Raw genomic sequence first — 18,434 nt, forward strand, 5'->3', positions numbered from 1 at the left:
ATTTGGGAGGGGTGGCTCCCCTGGTGCTAGGAAAGAAAAAAAATGTACACCCCCTGGACATGACGCTGGTATGTCGCAGGGTCTTGACAAGGTAACTGAATACTCTGAGACAGTTATTTAGGTAATTTATGCATCAATATTAATGTCATGTATTTATTTGTTGAATTATTTGCAGAAATGCCAATCATTCCCCATAATGAGGTCAATTAGTATAAGCTTGGTCAGTATTGCTAATATATTCATATGTTGTTTCATAATGCTGCAGTATGGTAGTTCACCTCGCTTTAACCTCAACATCTGGAATGAGGAAGTGTAACTCAGAGCTAACGGTTCACATTTGGGGTGACCATGGGCATGTGCGACTGACTACTGACTTTCTCTTTTTGGGGGGGATGATGACAGGAAAGTATGGAGGAGAGGGTATGTCAGAAGGGCATGGGCCGGATTCAAACCCATGGCGACATGGGCATACAGTATGGCTACAAGACTACTGACTTTTAAAGAACACCATACATTTTAAAATACTTCAAATGATGTGCCAAGGTGACAGATGTGCCAAGATGAGAAATCAGATTCCAGATGATTGTGAATGTCTTTACCAGAAAGAGTAGGTCTCGTGACAGTGACTCTCACCTCTCACATGACCAGATGGCTTCCTATTGCGTAAGAGTTAATGGAAAGATACAGGTACTGCAGGTAGAGATTATGTCCTATAGATTGGCCATATTATGACTGAATATAAGTGTCGTAAAAACACTGATATGCTGTATTGCTGCTATTGTGACATGTAATCACATGGACATAGAAATAAGGGGCAGAGGTCAACTAAGTCAGGTGCTTCTACATGAACATGCCAACTATCAGATTGATCAGAGCCCAACCCTCTAGTGTGTGTGTGTGTGTGTGTCTGCGTACGTGCGTGTGTCACAATGGAAAAAACTGTTACACAAGACATTCTATAAAAAAAGTAGCTTTATATGACAACAGGAATGAACCTACTACAGTATGAACCTACACCAACTACTGATTCTCCATTCTAGCTCATGATAGTCAACCAGTCTCATTGTACACGTGGGAGTGTATCTATAGATTAACATGCTGCAATTCATAATTCAAGTATCCTGCCAATCAGCCACAATACATTAAAAATAAAACCTGTCAGTTCACAAGTGATGTGGTATTTCATTTCATTGCTCAAAACACATGGAAGTACACACTTGCATGAAGTTGCATACACGCACACACGCATTCAAACAAACATGTACCTGGTATTTCTCATTACAGAAATGACAGTAAATGGCTCAAAATCAGCAACTAAAATGTACAAACAGACAGCAGAGGATGACAACTGTAGTATACCGATCAAACCTCACAGTTCCTTCTGACAAGTAAAGGGTTTAAAATACATAGGTGCACACATCTCATTCAGCTGGAAAAAATAAAATAGCATGTGTGCAATGTACTATAAGGCTTATGTGTAAATCCATGATTCCACATTTCCCTAACCACACGGCTTGGTTCTCTAAGTACAACATGTGTAACAGCACTACATCTTCACATGATGACCTCATAGTCGGATGTATGTATGGACAGCTTCCATAGATAGATAAAAGACTTTGATACAATACTAAAATATAGTATTACCTTGATGAATCCTTAAAACAAGTATCTACGCATTGTTACAGTGGTAAGAAAAAGTAAGTGAACCCTTTGGAATTACTTGCATTTATGTATACATTTGTCTTAAAATATGGTCTGATCTTCATCTAAGTTACATTAAGGGACAAACACAATCTGTTTTTAACTAATAACACACACATTATTGTATTGTTCTTGTCCATATTGAATACATCATTCAAACATTCACAGTGTAGGTTGGAAAAAGTATGTGAACCCCTAAGCTAATGACTTCTACAAAAGAAGTGGAGGCAGGATTAGCAAACCTGGAGACCAATCAATGAAACGAGATTGGAGGTGTGGGTTAGAGATACTTTGACTTATAAAAAAACACAATAATTTAGAGTTTGCTATTCACAAGCATCTGCTGATCTCAGAAGACCTACGTAATATCAAGGATCGTTGATTTGCATAAAGCTGGAAAGCTACAAAATAATCTCAAAGAGTTTAGATATTCAACAGTCCACAGTTAGACAAATTGTCTATAAATGGAGACGATTTAGTACTGTGGCTACTCTCCCTAGACGTGGGTGCCCAGCCATGCTCAATGAGGTAAAAAAAGAACCCTAGAGTAACAGCTAAAGGCTTGAAGAAATCAATGGAACTGGCTAACATCTCAGTTCATGAGTCTGTCTACCATAGGTAAAACATTGAACAGGCATGGTGTCCATGGCAGGACACCACAGGGTAAGCCAATGCTGTCCAAAAAAACCATTGCTGCGCACCTGAGGTTTGCCACAGAGCACCTTGACACTCCACAACGCTACTGGGAAAACGTTTTGTGGACTGATGAAACTAAAGTTGAATTGTTCGGGAAGAACACCTAGCACTATGTATGGCGTGAAAAGGGCACCACACACCAACATGAAAACATCATCCCAAAAGTGAAATACAGTGGAGGGAGCATCATGATTTGGGGCTGCCTTGGGGCCTGGCAGCTTGCCATCGTCGAGGGGAAAATACATTTTCAAGTTTATTAAAGTAGCCTAGATGTTAACATCAGGGTGGCTGTCCGCCAGCTGAAGCGTAGTAGAAGTTGGGTGATGCAGCAGGACAATGACGCTAAACACCGAAGTAAGGTCATGTTCTCACATGAAAGTCCGAATCGAGACCCGGAGCAAGTGGATGAGTTCGCAACATTGTTGCATAGATTATTTCTCTGATTTGCGTTCTCACAGCCCTTCATGTAAACGAAGTAACATACGCAATCGAAGCAACAGACGTGGTAGTTGATTGGTCAGAACATTTTAAAATTGCCCGTTCGTCCCTCTCTTATCCAGATCAACACGCATGCGCTGTTGTTTTCCTATGGCCTGCATCGAGCAGCGTTCACCAAAAGCAAAGCGAAGCAAAGTGATGGATGCGTCGTTTGTAACCGGAGCGAAACCACCCTTTTCAAGCGGAGCGTCCGTTGGTTCTTTGCTCCGGGAGCGACTCCGAATGCGCGTTCTCACCGCTCCAAACGATGCAGAGGCAAACACATTTTATCCTGAACTCCGATTCCAAGTGAAGCAAATGTTCTAGTGAGAACACAGCCTAAATCTACAGCTGAGCTGAAGTAAGGGAGACTGGCGCGAAATCCCTCCTGACGCAGGTCTGTGCAGGTCTGATCCGCAGCCACCGGAAGCACTTGCTTGAGGTTATTGCTGCCCAGGGTGGTTCGACCAGTTATTACATCCAAGGAGTCACTTAGGGATGCTCCGATTTATCGGCCACCGATTTAAATCGGCCGATTTCACTCCAAATGACTCGATCGGTGATCGGCAAAAATGCCCCCTGGGGAAGACAGATAACTGAAAACATAGGAGGATGTAACAGTATGTAAACCATGAAGGCCACGTTTATGATGTCTTTTATACAGCCATATCGACTGACTTGGGCTTCAGGCCCTAACTGGGTGATAGGCCAGACCTTTACTATGCCATAAAAATGGGTCTGCGTTTGCTTGGTGCCTAATGGATCAAAACTTTTGTCTAAAAAGCAAAAAATATGTAGGCTATCCAGTCAGTAGGCCTACAGTTATGTATTTTTTTTAAAATCGGTATCGGTATCGGTTGATCTTGAGGAAAAAAATCGGTGATCGGTATCGGCCCCAAAAATCCAGATCGGAGCATCCCTAGAGTCACTTACTTTTTCCACTAGCACTGTGAATGTTCAATGGGTGTGTAGAAAAGCAAGGTAATTCCAAAGGGTTCACATACTTTTTCTTGCCACTGTAAATACAAGACCGTCTACTTCTGAAACCGTGAACCGTGAACCGTAGCTAGTTCACCTTGAATACGGTATGGCGGAGGAAATAGGATAAACAATGTCAAACAAAGTTCTTGGTTAAGCCATTTCTCTCTCCTCCAGTGTGGAATCAGTCTTAGAGTGTACTGTTCTGCTGGGTTAGTAGCACTGTGTGTGTGTGTGTGTGTGTGTGCGCATGTGCGTGTGCGTGTGTTTACTGCCAGCCCAGCTGAGGGTGGAGGCCCTGGAAGGGGTTACCAGGGCCAGGTGGGTAGTTGGTGAATCCATTGGGCTGAGGAGGGTAGCCCTCCAACGCAGACGCAGAGTGAGCCTGAAACGAGGAGGAAGGATAATGAGTGTATGTGTGGGTGAGTGTCTGTACAGTATGTGTCTTTACAGTCCAAGAGTCACCACACGGTTAGGTTTGCCTCTATGACTACGTTTATGTGTCATATACAGAAAATACAGCCGTTGACGATCTAACAAAATGCTTTGGGCAAGCTAGCTCCTCGACAGTGCAACAATTAAGTAAGGATAATAATAAAAAAACATACGGTAGAGGTAGCGACAGAAACACAACAATAACAGTGGAGTGGGTAGATAAAGAGTGTGAGTACGAGTGAGTATGGGGCGGCTGGTTCAGGAGGGAGAGGTAGATCTAATGATCCAATGATGAGACATAAAGCGACTATATAAGTGCAGTCCATTTACGTGTGTGTGTGTGTGTGTGTTCGTGTGTGTGTGTGTGTGTGTGTCTGTGTTCGTGTGTGTATGTGTGTGTGTGTGTGTGTGTGTGTGTGTGTGTGTGTCTGTGTTCGTGTGTGTATGTGTGTGTGTGTGTGTGTGTGTGTGTGTGTGTGTGTGTGTTCGTACCTGTAGCAGGGCTGGGTTGTGGTGGAAGCCACCCAGGGCAGCAGGGGATGCAGTAGGAGAGAAGCCTGGCATGCCTGGGAAAGACAGCAGTCCCGGAAACCCACCGCCCCCTGGAGGCTGGAGGCTGCTGGTCAACCTGACAAACATGACAACACCATTGTCAGTTAACTTATACACACATAGGGCTTTCACACCGCCAAGGAACCATTCCGGACCGGTTCATGTTCTGGAACCTCCGAACCTTGGTGCTGTCTGGCGAACCAGCCCGCGTTCCTACCAGTGTAACCAGAACCATCCGCCTCATCAACGCTGGGTGACGAAGGGGCGGGATAAACAAAAATGTCCGCTGTTACTTTAGTTAACGATTTCCCTAGGTGGGATGTGGTTTCTCATTTTTGAATTCTAAAGTCACTTTACAAAATTCAAATGAGCAGTTTTTTTATTTTGTCTAGTGTACAAGTGTACAGTGGCTCGGTGTGGTGTGTCTAGTGTACAGTGGCTCAGTGTGGTGTTGGCATTTCCTGCCTGAGTTTACATACTTTGTCAATAAAGTGATAGTTGGCAATAATTGGCAATATCTATCGGTTATAAGTTATAAAAGACCCTTCCGCTTCAACGAAAGATGAAGTTGAGTTACTCTTTCTGCCCATGATGTCATTTAAGGTGTTCCAGAGCTTCTTTCAGTCATGTTTTATATAATTAATCCTGGATTCATAATACAATTTCTTCTTCTTTTTGTTCAATTTAGACAAAGTTCCTCAGTTTACAATATACTTACTTATCAGACCTATTTTCCACACCTTTTGCCTCACGTCTTTTAACCAAACAATCTATTAGTTCATCATCAACCCAAGGAGCCCTAACAGGTCTAACAGTCAGCTTCTTGATAGGTGCATGCTTATCCATAGCTGTTCAACAAAGTAAACACTGTCGTAAAGCAGCTCTGCCCAGGTGGATTTGGGTCTGAAGGTTGAGCCTCAAATGACCAACGTTGTAAAACACAACATGGAAAACCAAACAGTTTATCACCTCGTTGCATCAGCCACTAATTGCCCAGTTAGGGTTGTGACACCGGTTATAAATAACATTTTACTTAACAACTTTTTTTTATCATTATACTTCCTCTCCCCAGATGTGCACGCTCACCCGGGCTGGAAGTTGGAGCTGAACGCGGAGGCGAAGCCTGGTAAGACTGGCGATGACGACGGGACCCCTGCCGCCGCCGCCGCCGCCGCCACTGCTGCTGCCTGGAGAGGAGCCACCGTCGCTACGGACGACGCGGGGAGCCCCATGAAAGAGGACAGCACCGGGCTCCCTCCCCCGTGGCCCCCCGAGCCCCCGAACCCTGGGAAGGCCGGGCTCGAGCCTGGCGGTAGACCCGGGAACATGGAGTTGGCGGTGAGACCGAGCCCGAAGGGAGAGCCTCCGCCGGGGGCTACGCTGTGAGCCAGACCTGGGTAGACGGAGTTTTGTTGGTGGCCGCCGAGGTTGGAGGTGGGAGCCATGGAAGAGACGGAGGAGGGGATGGAGCAGGGAGGGAGGCCCGAGGAAAGGGAGGGGAAGGGGGAGAGGCCGGGGTAGTGAGGGGGAGCAGGGCTGGAGGAGAGGGCCGCCTGTAGGCCTGCCATAGCCGCGGGACTGGGGAGAGAGCCCTGGGGGGAGCCGGAGGGGTGGGAGAGTCCCAGGGACCGCGCCAGGGCCGCCTGAGCTGAGCCCGGCATCACCAGAGAGCTGAGAGAGGGCGTACCGGCCGAGTACTTGAACGCAGAGGGGACGGGGCTGTTACTGCCGCTGTTACCGCCCCCTCCGTGCCTGGCTAGGCTGGCGCGGTGCTGCTGCTCGCTGTAGAAGGCCCCGGCGGCGCCCATGGCGGCTTGTGCCTGGGCGGAGACAGAGAGGGCCGGGGAGGGCTTGGGGCTGGGGCCCGGGGTGGAGGAGGAGGGCATACCCGGCGTGGAACGCCCGCCGGGGGTAAGAGAGGAAGGTCCGGAGGGGGTGTAGCTGCGGATCACCGACCCAGAGGGGTTCCCCGGGTGAGGCATGCCAGGGAAGGATGGTCCCGACTGGGGGTCGGCGGGTTGCGGGTAGCCCTTGTATTGAGGTAACCCCATAGGGGTGCCCTGAGGTAGGGAGTCCGGGCCACCCCTCGGGGTGGGTGTGTCAGAGCGAGACGCCCCTCCCTGGAAGGGGGAGAACCCCCCGGCGTTGGGTCCCGGGGTCCCACAGGGGGTGCCTGAGGGGGTGTGGGCTTTAATGACCGACGGGGTGGAGGAGGCAGGGTAGGAGTTGCCATGGCCGCCTGGGGTAGGGGGGAGATGGGGAGAGCCAGTCAGTATAGGACCACCTTTGATAACCGACGGTGAGGGGGCGGGGGAGAGAGAGGAGCCTCCGAGGTTTTGAGAGGGCACCATGCCAGGGAAGATGGGGGTGATGGGGGTGGTGGGGGGGGGCTGGTTAGGGGAGGGCTGGGGAGGGACAGGGGTAGAGGGGGTGGAACCATGAGGGGAGGGGAGGGGTGTACTGTTGACTCCAGGGGTGGAGTTCTGATGATTGGCGGGTTTGGAGTAGCCTGGAAATGGACACAAAGATAGCCGTTAATAACACTCATCTGAAGAGGACTTCTTTCAGGGGTTCAACACATGGCTTTTTCTTTAGGTCACATATCAATAGTGTTAAGTGGCTTCTTTTCCTTCTTTTTTTTTTATCCTCCCTGATCTGGTTGATGCCAACTGGACATGACTATATCCTGTTCAGTTTAGAAATAAAGACTAGAAGCCACATTAGACTATTGTGTTGCATCCTGGGAATCCCTAATTGGTGGATTCTAGTTCTGGAACTCAAACAGCCTTAGAGTCAGTGATGATTCACTCACTCAGAGAGAGAGACAGACAGACAGAGAGAGACAGACAGACAGACAGACAGACGGGTTCCCGCGCTGGTCTTAAAAAGCCTTAAAGTCTAAAATCCAGCAATACAGTTTATAAGGCCTAAAAAGGTACCAAATGTCAGTTATTCTGTCTAAAAATGAGGTGCTAGGTCTTAAAAATGAGATCCTGCAAGGAAATCAGTCCGACCACATCTATTTACACGGAAATGAATCAAGCTGGAACCAAAGAAATGCCAATATGCTTCCTTTTTTGTCTGTATGTGAGAAAATCCCAAATTTCATCACCTCGAGGATGACAAAATGCTACCATATGGTGTCGCAATTGGTCTAAAATTCTATTCAAAGAGGTCGAAAAAAGGTAGAAAAAGGTCTTGAATTTGACTTGTTGAAACTTGTAGGAACCCTGAGACAGAGAGAGAGAGAGAAAGACACATAGACAGACAGACAGACAGACAGACAGACAGACAGAGAGAGTGCACGCAGGAAGCAGCCAGAAAGCTACCAACCATTCAGCCAACAAGTCCTAAACCACAAGGTGCACATACCCTATCAGGAGGTAACGCTCTCATAATAGGTGTCTCTAATGACACCCTATCCCCCATAGCCCTGGCCTCTCTTGGTATCTCTTCGTGTTAACCAAGCTCCTGCCTCAGTTAAAGGGATAGCTTACCCCAAAATCAAAGTTTGTTGACAGTGATGTCGGGGGTCTAGTTGGCTCTACACAACAGATGGAATATGTTGACATACTGTATATATGACTCCCGTGTAAAAGAGAGCTTCTCATAAACTTTGACTCGAGGGCGACCTATGCCCATGTCTCTTCCCATCCTCATGCCACAAGAGTGAGGGCAAACAAATTTACAGCGGCCACCAACCAAATAAATCTGTCAATCACCCCCCCCCCCCCCCCCCCCCCCAAAGACCAAAAGGTTCATATCATGCCCTGAACCAGAACCCTTGAAGTGAGTGAGTCAGTGGAAACAGCAGTGAGAGTAGGCCCCAACACACATAATCAAGTTTGTGATTCGATCCCCCACAGACGGCATTGAGAAAACAAGAGCGATCCAAGAGCGATGCAAAGATGCCGGAGGAGAGGAATATTTTTCACACCTTTCAACAGCATTCAGGTAAGGCGGCGGAAATGATTAATTGTGTTAGTTTGATAATCATTCCTTTTGAAAGCACATAAGGAAACAGTGCACAGTGAGTTATCCCCCCCCCCTGGGTGAAGCGCAATTAAGCGGCATGCCAGGTGGTTAGGCAGCAAGCTTAGAGATGTGCCCATTCATACCCCCCCCCCCCCAGCATGCCGTACCTGCTGCTTTGGGGGTGACACTGTAGGGTGGAGGGGGAACGCTGGCCGTTATCACCCCTCCAACAGACACCAGGCCTGCGTTGTTGTACGCACCTGAGTGGCAGTAGTTAAATATTAACAGTGCCCACCACACACAGACACACACGCACACCAGGGTTCAGCAGTAACGCTTGCCCGCTTGCCCGGAGCAAGTAAACAATTCGACCGGGTTTATTTGCGCGAGCCCGACGACGCGGCTGGATCCTGGATATGTTTACCTGTGTGCAGGAAGAACAACAGACGGCGCAGGCACCAGACCAGACTAGATGATCGTGGAGTGAAGATATTATTAAAGCGTACGCGATGCGACGGGTGATCGACAGGCGCGTCTGCTTTAATAATATCTTCACTCAACGATCATCTAGTCTGGTCTGGCGCCTGCGCCGTCTGTTGTTCTTCCTGCACACAGGTAAAAATATCCAGGATCCAGCCGTGTCGATGGGCTCGCGCAAACAAACCTGGCGAATTTTTTACTTGCTCAGGGCAAGCGGGCAAGCGTTACTGTCGAACCCTGCACACTCACACACACACGTGCACGCACACAAAACCAGACTGAGGTGAATGCCGAGAAAGTGGTTAAAACTTTTTATGTTGTTGGTGCACACTAGAAATGTCACAAGATCAAACCACACACTCTCCTATCCTTATTTCCTCTCCCTTGGGTCTTTGCTTGTGCTGGTGCATTTAGTGAGGTATAGGGGGAGTGGAACGGGAGTCTTACTTGGTGCGATGGTGGCGTGGGGTCGGCAGGGTGGGATGGGGTAGGGCACCGGCCGGTGTGGGTTGTAGGTCGACGGAGACTGCAGACGAGAGGGAAAGATATGATATCAGAGAGAGGAGGAGACATCTGTGATAAACAAGCAAAGTGGATGCCAAGTTACTCATTGACCAGTGGAAAACATTACATTCTAGCCGCAATAAAAAACCCTCATGCACTGTACTTACTGACCCATAGGTTGCTTACTGATGACTGATGGATTGACCCATTTTTACTGTGACAGACACATCTTACTCAGAGATACTCAACTGAACTCCACTTTGAACTTTGATTCAATTTGGTTTCTGTACATCAAAGGTTCTTGACTTATTCCCATAGAGCAAGCTCCTCCTTGTGGTGTGGCAGGGAAGGACAGGTGCTTACTGGTTTGAATGGTCCAAGGATCCGGGCAGCAATTCCGATTCCTTTTCCCTCTGTATTACTGGTGTTACTTTCCTCTCCTTCTTTCTTTGCAGGAGTTCCCTTTGGGAACAAAAACAAAACAAACACATATTTGATGTCACCGTCATGGTAATAACAACACTAACAAATGTACGCTCAATGTTGTTTGATGGAGAACACGAAAACACAGACACGCATTACTGCACTTACAGGGAATGTCCCCGCCACCTGGCTGGGTTTTCCTTTAGGGTAGGGGTTTCCTGGTATCATCCCACAGGAGGAGATCATGGCTACAGGCGCCTTACAGCCCACCTTACACACCTGCAGGGCATATCGAAGACACGTCAGTCAAAGAAATCTAAATGTCTATTCACCTAGTTGGCGTGGCAGCTTTTCACTATCGCGGAAAACCATCCACCGCTTAGAGAGCCCATTTGAGTACTGGGGAAAGAATAAGGAACGGTTCCCCACCCTGGCTGCTACTGCTGCAGTGTTTCTCTGTGCTCCCTCTACTAGTGTAGATAGTGAGAGACTGTTCAGAACAGCTTCCAACATACTGGATGAAAAGAGGAACAGGCTGCTAGGAGAGAGTAGAAATGCTCATCTTCTTAAAGAAGAACCTGCCTATGTATTTGAACTTGAAGCCTAAGGATTTTAATTTGGAGGACTGAGTGCTGCTATGTAACATGTCTGCACTAATGTGCAGTGCACTTTATTTTGCTCCAGCTCTTTTGTTTTTGTTTTTTAAAGTGGAGTTTGTTTACATTTGTGATAACATTTCCTAACATTTAAAATATCCTTTTATTTATTTTACCAAATTCAGGCTGCACTTCTAAAATATTATTATTCCCTCAGGTAGGCCTACATCTTATGTTAGTCTCAAATGGGCCTTATTTTGTTTGTAAATGTTTACTTGCTGTTGCACTACTTGTACGGTTTTATATCTTAAAGTTATTTTGTTTGTAAATGTTCACTTGCTGTTGCACTACTACTACGACTGTTTTATATCTTAAAGTTATTTTGTTTGTAAATGTTCACTTGCTGTTGCACTACTACTACGACTGTTTTATATCTTAAAGTTATTTTGTTTGTAAATGTTTACTTGCTGTTGCACTACTACTACGACTGTTTTATATCTTAAAGTTATTTTGTTTGTAAATGTTCACTTGCTGTTGCACTACTACTACGACTGTTTTATATCTTAAAGTTATTTTGTTTGTAATTGTTTACTTGCTGTTGCACTACTACTACGACTGTTTTATATCTTAAAGTTATTTTGTTTGTAAATGTTCACTTGCTGTTGCACTACTACTACGACTGTTTTATATCTTAAATGGATATTGCACTGATTGGCATCTGTGAGAGCCACATTTCAGGTTTTATAAGGGGTTGATTTTCTTGTCACCATACCAGGTAGACAATAAAAAAAAGTTCTATAGCATTCACTCTCTGTTGGTATTTTTTCCTGTTTTACAAAGGTTTTGAGCAGTGCCAGACTAAGTGTTAGCAATAATTTTACATCGAGGTGAGTATGCGGCTCAAAAAACATGTTTTTTTGTTTTGTTTTTTCAAACGCCGTGGTATCGGATCGGTACTCGGTATCGGCAAGTACTGCACGGTCAGGTATCGGTATCGGTATCAGGATAAAAAAATGGTATCGGAACAACACTATAATGCGATGCGAGTTGGTATGAGCTGTGGAGGTACAGGTGTAGCATAGGAAACTGTTTTCTTGAGTTTATGTTTAGGAAAAAACAGAGCAACTCCCAACGACCTTACATTTTAATCGCTAACTGTATAAATCAACTCTTACGCCTAAATTACACTGGCGGCGTTACCTCAGCAGCGCTGATATTTTGCAATCGTGCCAACGACATGTCATTTAATGCGACACAATGTTGCCGTGGCAAGAGAATACCGAACTACCGAACACAGAGAGAGAGAGAGAGAGGGAAAAATCACTGGGAAAATACTGCCCTTCACCTGATGGTCTTTTAACTTATTAAGATAGTATAATTATAGTCTATGTGGGGTTTATGCTTTGAAACAGATAGCGGAAGTGTTGATAAAAAATATATATATACATATTTACAGATGTAATAATAATAATAAATACCGTATTTTCCGCACTATAAAGGGCTCTGCACACAGCGTGCGATTTCTGTTGCGCATCAACGTTCCATTTTGAAGTTTGAATGGAAGTCTATGAGAACATCGCATTTACCCACACACGGCCCCGATTTTAATCGCACGGCGAACATTCGATTCCATTCATTTTGAATGGGACAAAGCACACGGCGTGCGAGTTTTGTCGCACTGCTTTGTCCCATTCAAAATGAATGGAATCGAATGTTCGCCGTGCGATTAAAATCGGGGCCGTGTGTGGGTAAATGCGATGTTCTCATAGACTTCCATTCAAACTTCAAAATGGAACGTTGATGCGCAACAGAAATCGCACGCTGTGTGCAGAGCCCTTAAGGCGCACTTAAAAGCCAAAAAAATAAAAAAATAACGACAGTGCGCCTTATAATCCGGAGCGCCTTATATATGGATCAAAATGTAAAAATTACATGACCAATATTTTTTTTTTTAATAATAATAAAATGTTTCAGTACGACTGGTAAACTACAAAGCCGCACCGCTTGCAGCATTACGGTAATCAGTAAACGACGGCCGCCATCTTGGAATCTCCGCGAATGCTATGCTATTGTTATGCTATCATGTGCTCTGAATGGATGCCGTACTCACCCAACTGTTCAATTCGGACACTGAAGAAGAATAATTCAAGGGATTCGTGGACGAGGAATGAACTGAAAAAGTGAGCTTTACGTGTTATACATAACTGAACAATGTTGAGTTATGCACTAACGTTTGATTTAGTGGTATCAGACTGTTTCTTTTACTACGTGTTTACTGAAATAAAGTTTGAATGTTTGACTGAATTGAATTAATGAACATCTCATCCCTCTGTCTCCATGTCATTGTAGAACACCCATGCCTTTGGAATGTGAAGCTTGAGGTCTACAAAGACAAAGACATCTTAAATGAAGGAGGAGAACCTGACGAGAGGGAGGATAACATCCTGTCCTTTTCTTCACAGTTGCCCGTGTATCATAGGCTTTAGATTTTGAACTTAAGATCACTCTGATCATTACGTTGTTATGAACCCCAAGAGAAGAGAGAACATTATCGATGGCAGTAGATACGTTTCCGACGACACAGTATACCTAACGACAATACTATCAGACTGTTTCTTTTACTACGTGTTTACTGAATCAGGGAAAAGTTCCCCTCCACGTTTGGGAGAAGAGTGAACAAGGCTGGGAGATATTGTTAATATTGTTAATATGTTATTGTTAATATTGTTAATATGCACATTAACGTTTGAACAACGTTACCATGGGAGTGAACGGAGTTGTCAGAACGCTTAATAAAGTTTGACTTTATCTGACTGTGTTGTTGACATTCCCTTTAGCACAGCTCCATCTAGTGGATGCATAACGCAACCCCAGTCAAAAAAAAAAAAAACGACAGTGCGCCTTATAATCCGGTGCGCCCTATATATGAAAACATTTCTAAAATAGGCCATTCATTGAAGGTGCGCCTTATAATCCGGTGCGCCTTATAGTGCGGAAAATACGGTAATACATTAGACTTATAGCGCTTTTATAGACACTCAAAGACGCTTTACAAACTGAAAAGATTGAGTAGTAAAATTAAAAGAAACAAAAAAATGTTATAAAAGAAAGTATAGGGGTCGCATTGTAGACATTGAAACTGTAGTCTATGTTGCTGGTAGATCATTTTCACATCAGCCTCACGCGCTGAAAAATAGGCGACACTCGGACTAGCGAGCGAGCAGTGCCGGAGAGCGCCTCTCACTCGGGCTGTGTGGCTGCTCTAACCTGTTAACATGGGCTGTGTGGCTGCTCTAACCTGTTAACATGGGCTGTGTGGCTGCTCTAACCTGTTAACATGGCTGTGTGGCTGCTCTAACCTGTTAACATGGGCTGTGTGGCTGCTCTAACCTGTTAACATGGGCTGTGTGGCTGCTCTAACCTGTTAACATGGGCTGTGTGGCTGCTCTAACCTGTTAACATGGGCTGTGTGGCTGCTCTAACCTGTTAACATGGGCTGTGTGACTGCTCTAACCTGTTAACATGGGCTGTGTGGCTGCTCTAACCTGTTAACATGGGCTGTGTGGCTGCTCTAACCTGTTAACCTGGGCTGTGTGGCTGCTCTAACCTGTTAACATGGGCTGTGTGGCTGCTCTAACCTGTTAACATGGGCTGTGTGGCTGCTCTAACCTGTTAACATGGGCTGTGTGGCTGCTCTAACCTGTTAACATGGGCTGTGTGGCTGCTCTAACCTGTTAACATGGGCTGTGTGGCTGCTCTAACCTGTTAACATGGGCTGCGTGGCTGCTCTAACCTGTTAACATGGGCTGTGTGGCTGCTCTAACCTGTTAACATGGGCTGTGTGGCTGCTCTAACCTGTTAACATGGGCTGTGTGGCTGCTCTAACCTGTTAACATGGGCTGCGTGGCTGCTCTAACCTGTTAACATGGGCTGTATGGCTGCTCTAACCTGTTAACATGGGCTGTGTGGCTGCTCTAACCTGTTAACATGGGCTGTGTGGCTGCTCTAACCTGTTAAACATGGGCTGTGTGGCTGCTCTAACCTGTTAACATGGGCTGTGTGGCTGCTCTAACCTGTTAACATGGGCTGTGTGGCTGCTCTAACCTGTTAACATGGGCTGTGTGGCTGCTCTAACCTGTTAACATGGGCTGTGTGGCTGCTCTAACCTGTTAACATGGGCTGTGTGGCTACTCTAACCTGTTAACATGGGCTGTATGGCTGCTCTAACCTGTTAACATGGGCTGTGTGGCTGCTTTAACCTGTTAACATGGGCTGTGTGGCTGCTTTAACCTGTTAACATGGGCTGTGTGGCTGCTTTAACCTGTTAACATGGGCTGTGTGGCTGCTTTAACCTGTTAACATGGGCTGTGTGGCTGCTCTAACCTGTTAACATGGGCTGTGTGGCTGCTCTAACCTGTTAACATGGGCTGTGTGGCTGCTCTAACCTGTTAACATGGGCTGTATGGCTGCTCTAACCTGTTAACATGGGCTGTATGGCTGCTCTAACCTGTTAACATGGGCTGTGTGGCTGCTCTAACCTGTTAACATGGGCTGTGTGGCTGCTCTAACCTGTTAACATGGGCTGTGTGGCTGCTCTAACCTGTTAACATGGGCTGTATGGCTGCTCTAACCTGTTAACATGGCTGTATGGCTGCTCTAACCTGTTAACATGGGCTGTGTGGCTGCTCTAACCTGTTAACATGGGCTGTATGGCTGCTCTAACCTGTTAACATGGGCTGTGTGGCTGCTCTAACCTGTTAACATGGGCTGTGTGGCTGCTCTAACCTGTTAACATGGGCACTGTATGGCTGCTCTGACCTGTTAACCTGGGCTGTGTGGCTGCTCTAACCTGTTAACATGGGCTGTATGGCTGCTCTAACCTGTTAACATGGGCTGTGTGGCTGCTCTAACATGTTAACCTGGGCTGTGTGGCTGCTCTAACCTGTTAACCTGGGCTGTGTGGCTGCTCTAACCTGTTAACATGGGCTGTGTGGCTGCTCTAACCTGTTAACATGGGCGCCTAAATGAAACTCACGCGCCGCTGAGGTAAGGTAAGGTTGGTATGATAACGGTTGACGCTTGCGGTGAAATTTGTCCCTTAGGACTCATCCTGTATGCACTGCCTCAGCAGGAGGAACGTGTGGGGGTGTTACCTGCTCAAGTATCCTGCGGGCTCGTTTCTTTTCAGACAGGTGGATGCGGAACAGGTCCTCCACCGGGCGGTAGTTCTGGGCATCTGAGATGTTCCTGTTCATTCAGGGTATATACAGGATTAGGGGTGGGCATCGACGATCGATAATTGATCGATAAGGATCTGGGTCGATCACAAAATAAAACATTTGGTCGATCAAATGTTTTATTTTGTGATCGACCAAGATCCTTATCGATCAATTATCGATCGTCGATGCCCACCCCTAGTTGAGGTTAATTTCAATACCTTTCTAAGACCTTTTTATTTTTACAGACCTCACCGCCACTTCGAGCTGTAACCATTTACATCAGTGACACCTTTAACTTAACAGTTTTAGTTTGCAATAGACAAGACCACTATCATACAACCGCATTTTCCATACAACAAACTTTTACTAGAAGTTTTTAGGACTCAAAATCTTTGGACAGAATCTAATTCAGAAAAATACCTACAAAATTCAAAACCTCATAAAATCGTGATAAGACTTTTTAATACTTATTAAGGGTCTTGATTTTCCCAAAATGTATTTATCAACTTTTAATACTTTTTAAGACACCGCGGATACCCTGTCATTCAATCAACCAACCATATTACAGTCATTACAATCAGAGCAGTGAGGCTCAAAATAATTCAAAAGAGACCGCAGTTGACTCTCTATGGAATCTCTCAATTGATTTCCTATCAATATCTTTTCAGAACAGATACATGATATCTGTCATCCCATGTTTGGTAGTTTTCCAGGCAGTCCTATTCTCTTGCTTATTGTTTTCCATCTACCGAATGTAGGGTTACTCACAGTGCTATCAACTCCAGAACAACCAGTCTGTCCTTAGAGAATGTAAAACAGTTCAGAATATTGGCCACTTTGGTCGTCGATACAGCAACCATTTTCTGGAAAAGAAAAATAGCATAAGAGGGCAGCATTAAGTTGTGTTTAATAATTAGGCTATGTATAGATCTAACTTACTAACAACTCGTGTTTCAAACACTGTGCAATGCACAACAGTTGTTTGTTAGCAGAATCTGTCAGATACTGTTAGGAACTGTTGACACTCACATGCTGTAGAGCTTTCACTGCTTTGACCTGTGGCTCTGCCCATGAGAAGTACTTCAGCATGTCCATCACCTGCAGGGTGACAGTAAGTAAGTAAGTAAGTGGCACAATTCACACCTTCGCTTCCACTGTGATTCACATGCAAACACAAACAGCTTAGGACTAAACCAACTAACTAAACACTTTGAACAGAATTCATATGCAAATACACATATTAGAGGTGAGATCATCGAAAGGTCAGCTACCTACCTGTTCGCTGGAGAAATACCCGTGCACCTGTTCTATGGCCTTGACCCGCTGGTCTGTCAGGACACACTGGAGGAAGCAAGAGAGAATCAGAAGACTTTATTGCCATGACATGTAAACATGTTAGGAATGTGGTTTGGGACAGTGGAGCACGGTTTACAGCAGGACAGGTGCAAGACAGTGCAAAGTAACCAACATCATAGTGCAAGAGTCATAATTAGTATAAATATAAAGTGCAGAGATCAAGTGTTCAAGTGTTCTCTGCAGAAGATCAAGAAGGTACTCATGCAGAATGGACATTAGCTAAGCTAAGCGCATACATACACATACATTGATTCCATTACACTTTGATGAGCTTACCTTTCTTATCTCGTCCAAGACGATATCAAATGATTTCTTATCCATTTTGGGATTATGGATTATGCGTTTAACGAGATGTCAGATGGGTCCTAACGAATTAGTTAGTAGGCAAACTAAAACGGAGCCAAATAATTTCGCTGTTTTAGCTCACGTTAGCTAGCAGCGACACAGTTCAGTCAATAAAACGGGCATAATAATCTCTTGGGCAAAAACTGCCAGAAGCTCCATGCTAGTTTACAACTATGTTATACAGTTCATTATGCGCTTCGTTCTACAACGTAGGCTCACGAAAATGTCACTATTTTGCAGGTGTTCCTTTGTTGTCCTCTGTTGTAATGATCTTGTTGCTGCTGTGGGAGTTTAGATGTGACAGCTGTGCTAGCCTAGCTTAGCTTAGCTTAGCTGTTTCGGCTTCAGCCCAAAGAAGGGCAAAATTGACATTCATTTATCTTACTAACCGGAATATCTACCGATTCATACTGTTGTAAAAACGTACAACAATTCGAGACTAAACTTAAATTAGCGAAACGAAACAGATACGAGAAAGAAAGAAGGGAGAAAAACAACAGACCCCAATAACGAGACAGCCCATGGGGGGTATTCCATCAACATCGCTAAAGGAAAATCCAGGTTTAGTCTGACAAGTCTCGCGAGAGTTCCCAAAAATATCCAGGCATATTCTGATGAAGTCTCGCGAGAAGTTATCAAAAATAAGCCAGGATTTTTCCTTTAGCGACGTTGATGGAATACCCCCCTGGTTAACAAC

General features: G+C 45.4%; 1 protein-coding gene across 1 annotated transcript; it reads right to left on the reverse strand.

Moving 5' to 3' along the window:
- Positions 1-1,035: 1,035 nt before the first annotated feature.
- proser1 (proline and serine rich 1) lies at positions 1,036-17,755 on the reverse strand. The gene is made up of 12 exons (XM_080549655.1): positions 17,669-17,755; positions 17,312-17,377; positions 17,066-17,134; positions 16,805-16,899; positions 15,971-16,064; positions 10,390-10,500; positions 10,162-10,260; positions 9,742-9,820; positions 8,982-9,074; positions 5,926-7,348; positions 4,780-4,915; positions 1,036-4,237 (listed from the first exon to the last, which is right to left on the reverse strand). Exons 1-12 carry the CDS (start codon positions 17,711-17,713, stop codon positions 4,121-4,123), a joined length of 2,427 nt encoding a protein of 808 aa, XP_080405781.1. The 5' UTR covers positions 17,714-17,755; the 3' UTR covers positions 1,036-4,120.
- Between the last annotated feature and the right edge of the window lie 679 nt (positions 17,756-18,434).

This window comes from Nansenia antarctica, assembly GCF_963989245.1.
Source record: "Nansenia antarctica genome assembly, chromosome: 20".
In the NCBI taxonomy this organism is placed as follows: Eukaryota; Metazoa; Chordata; class Actinopteri; order Argentiniformes; family Microstomatidae; genus Nansenia; species Nansenia antarctica.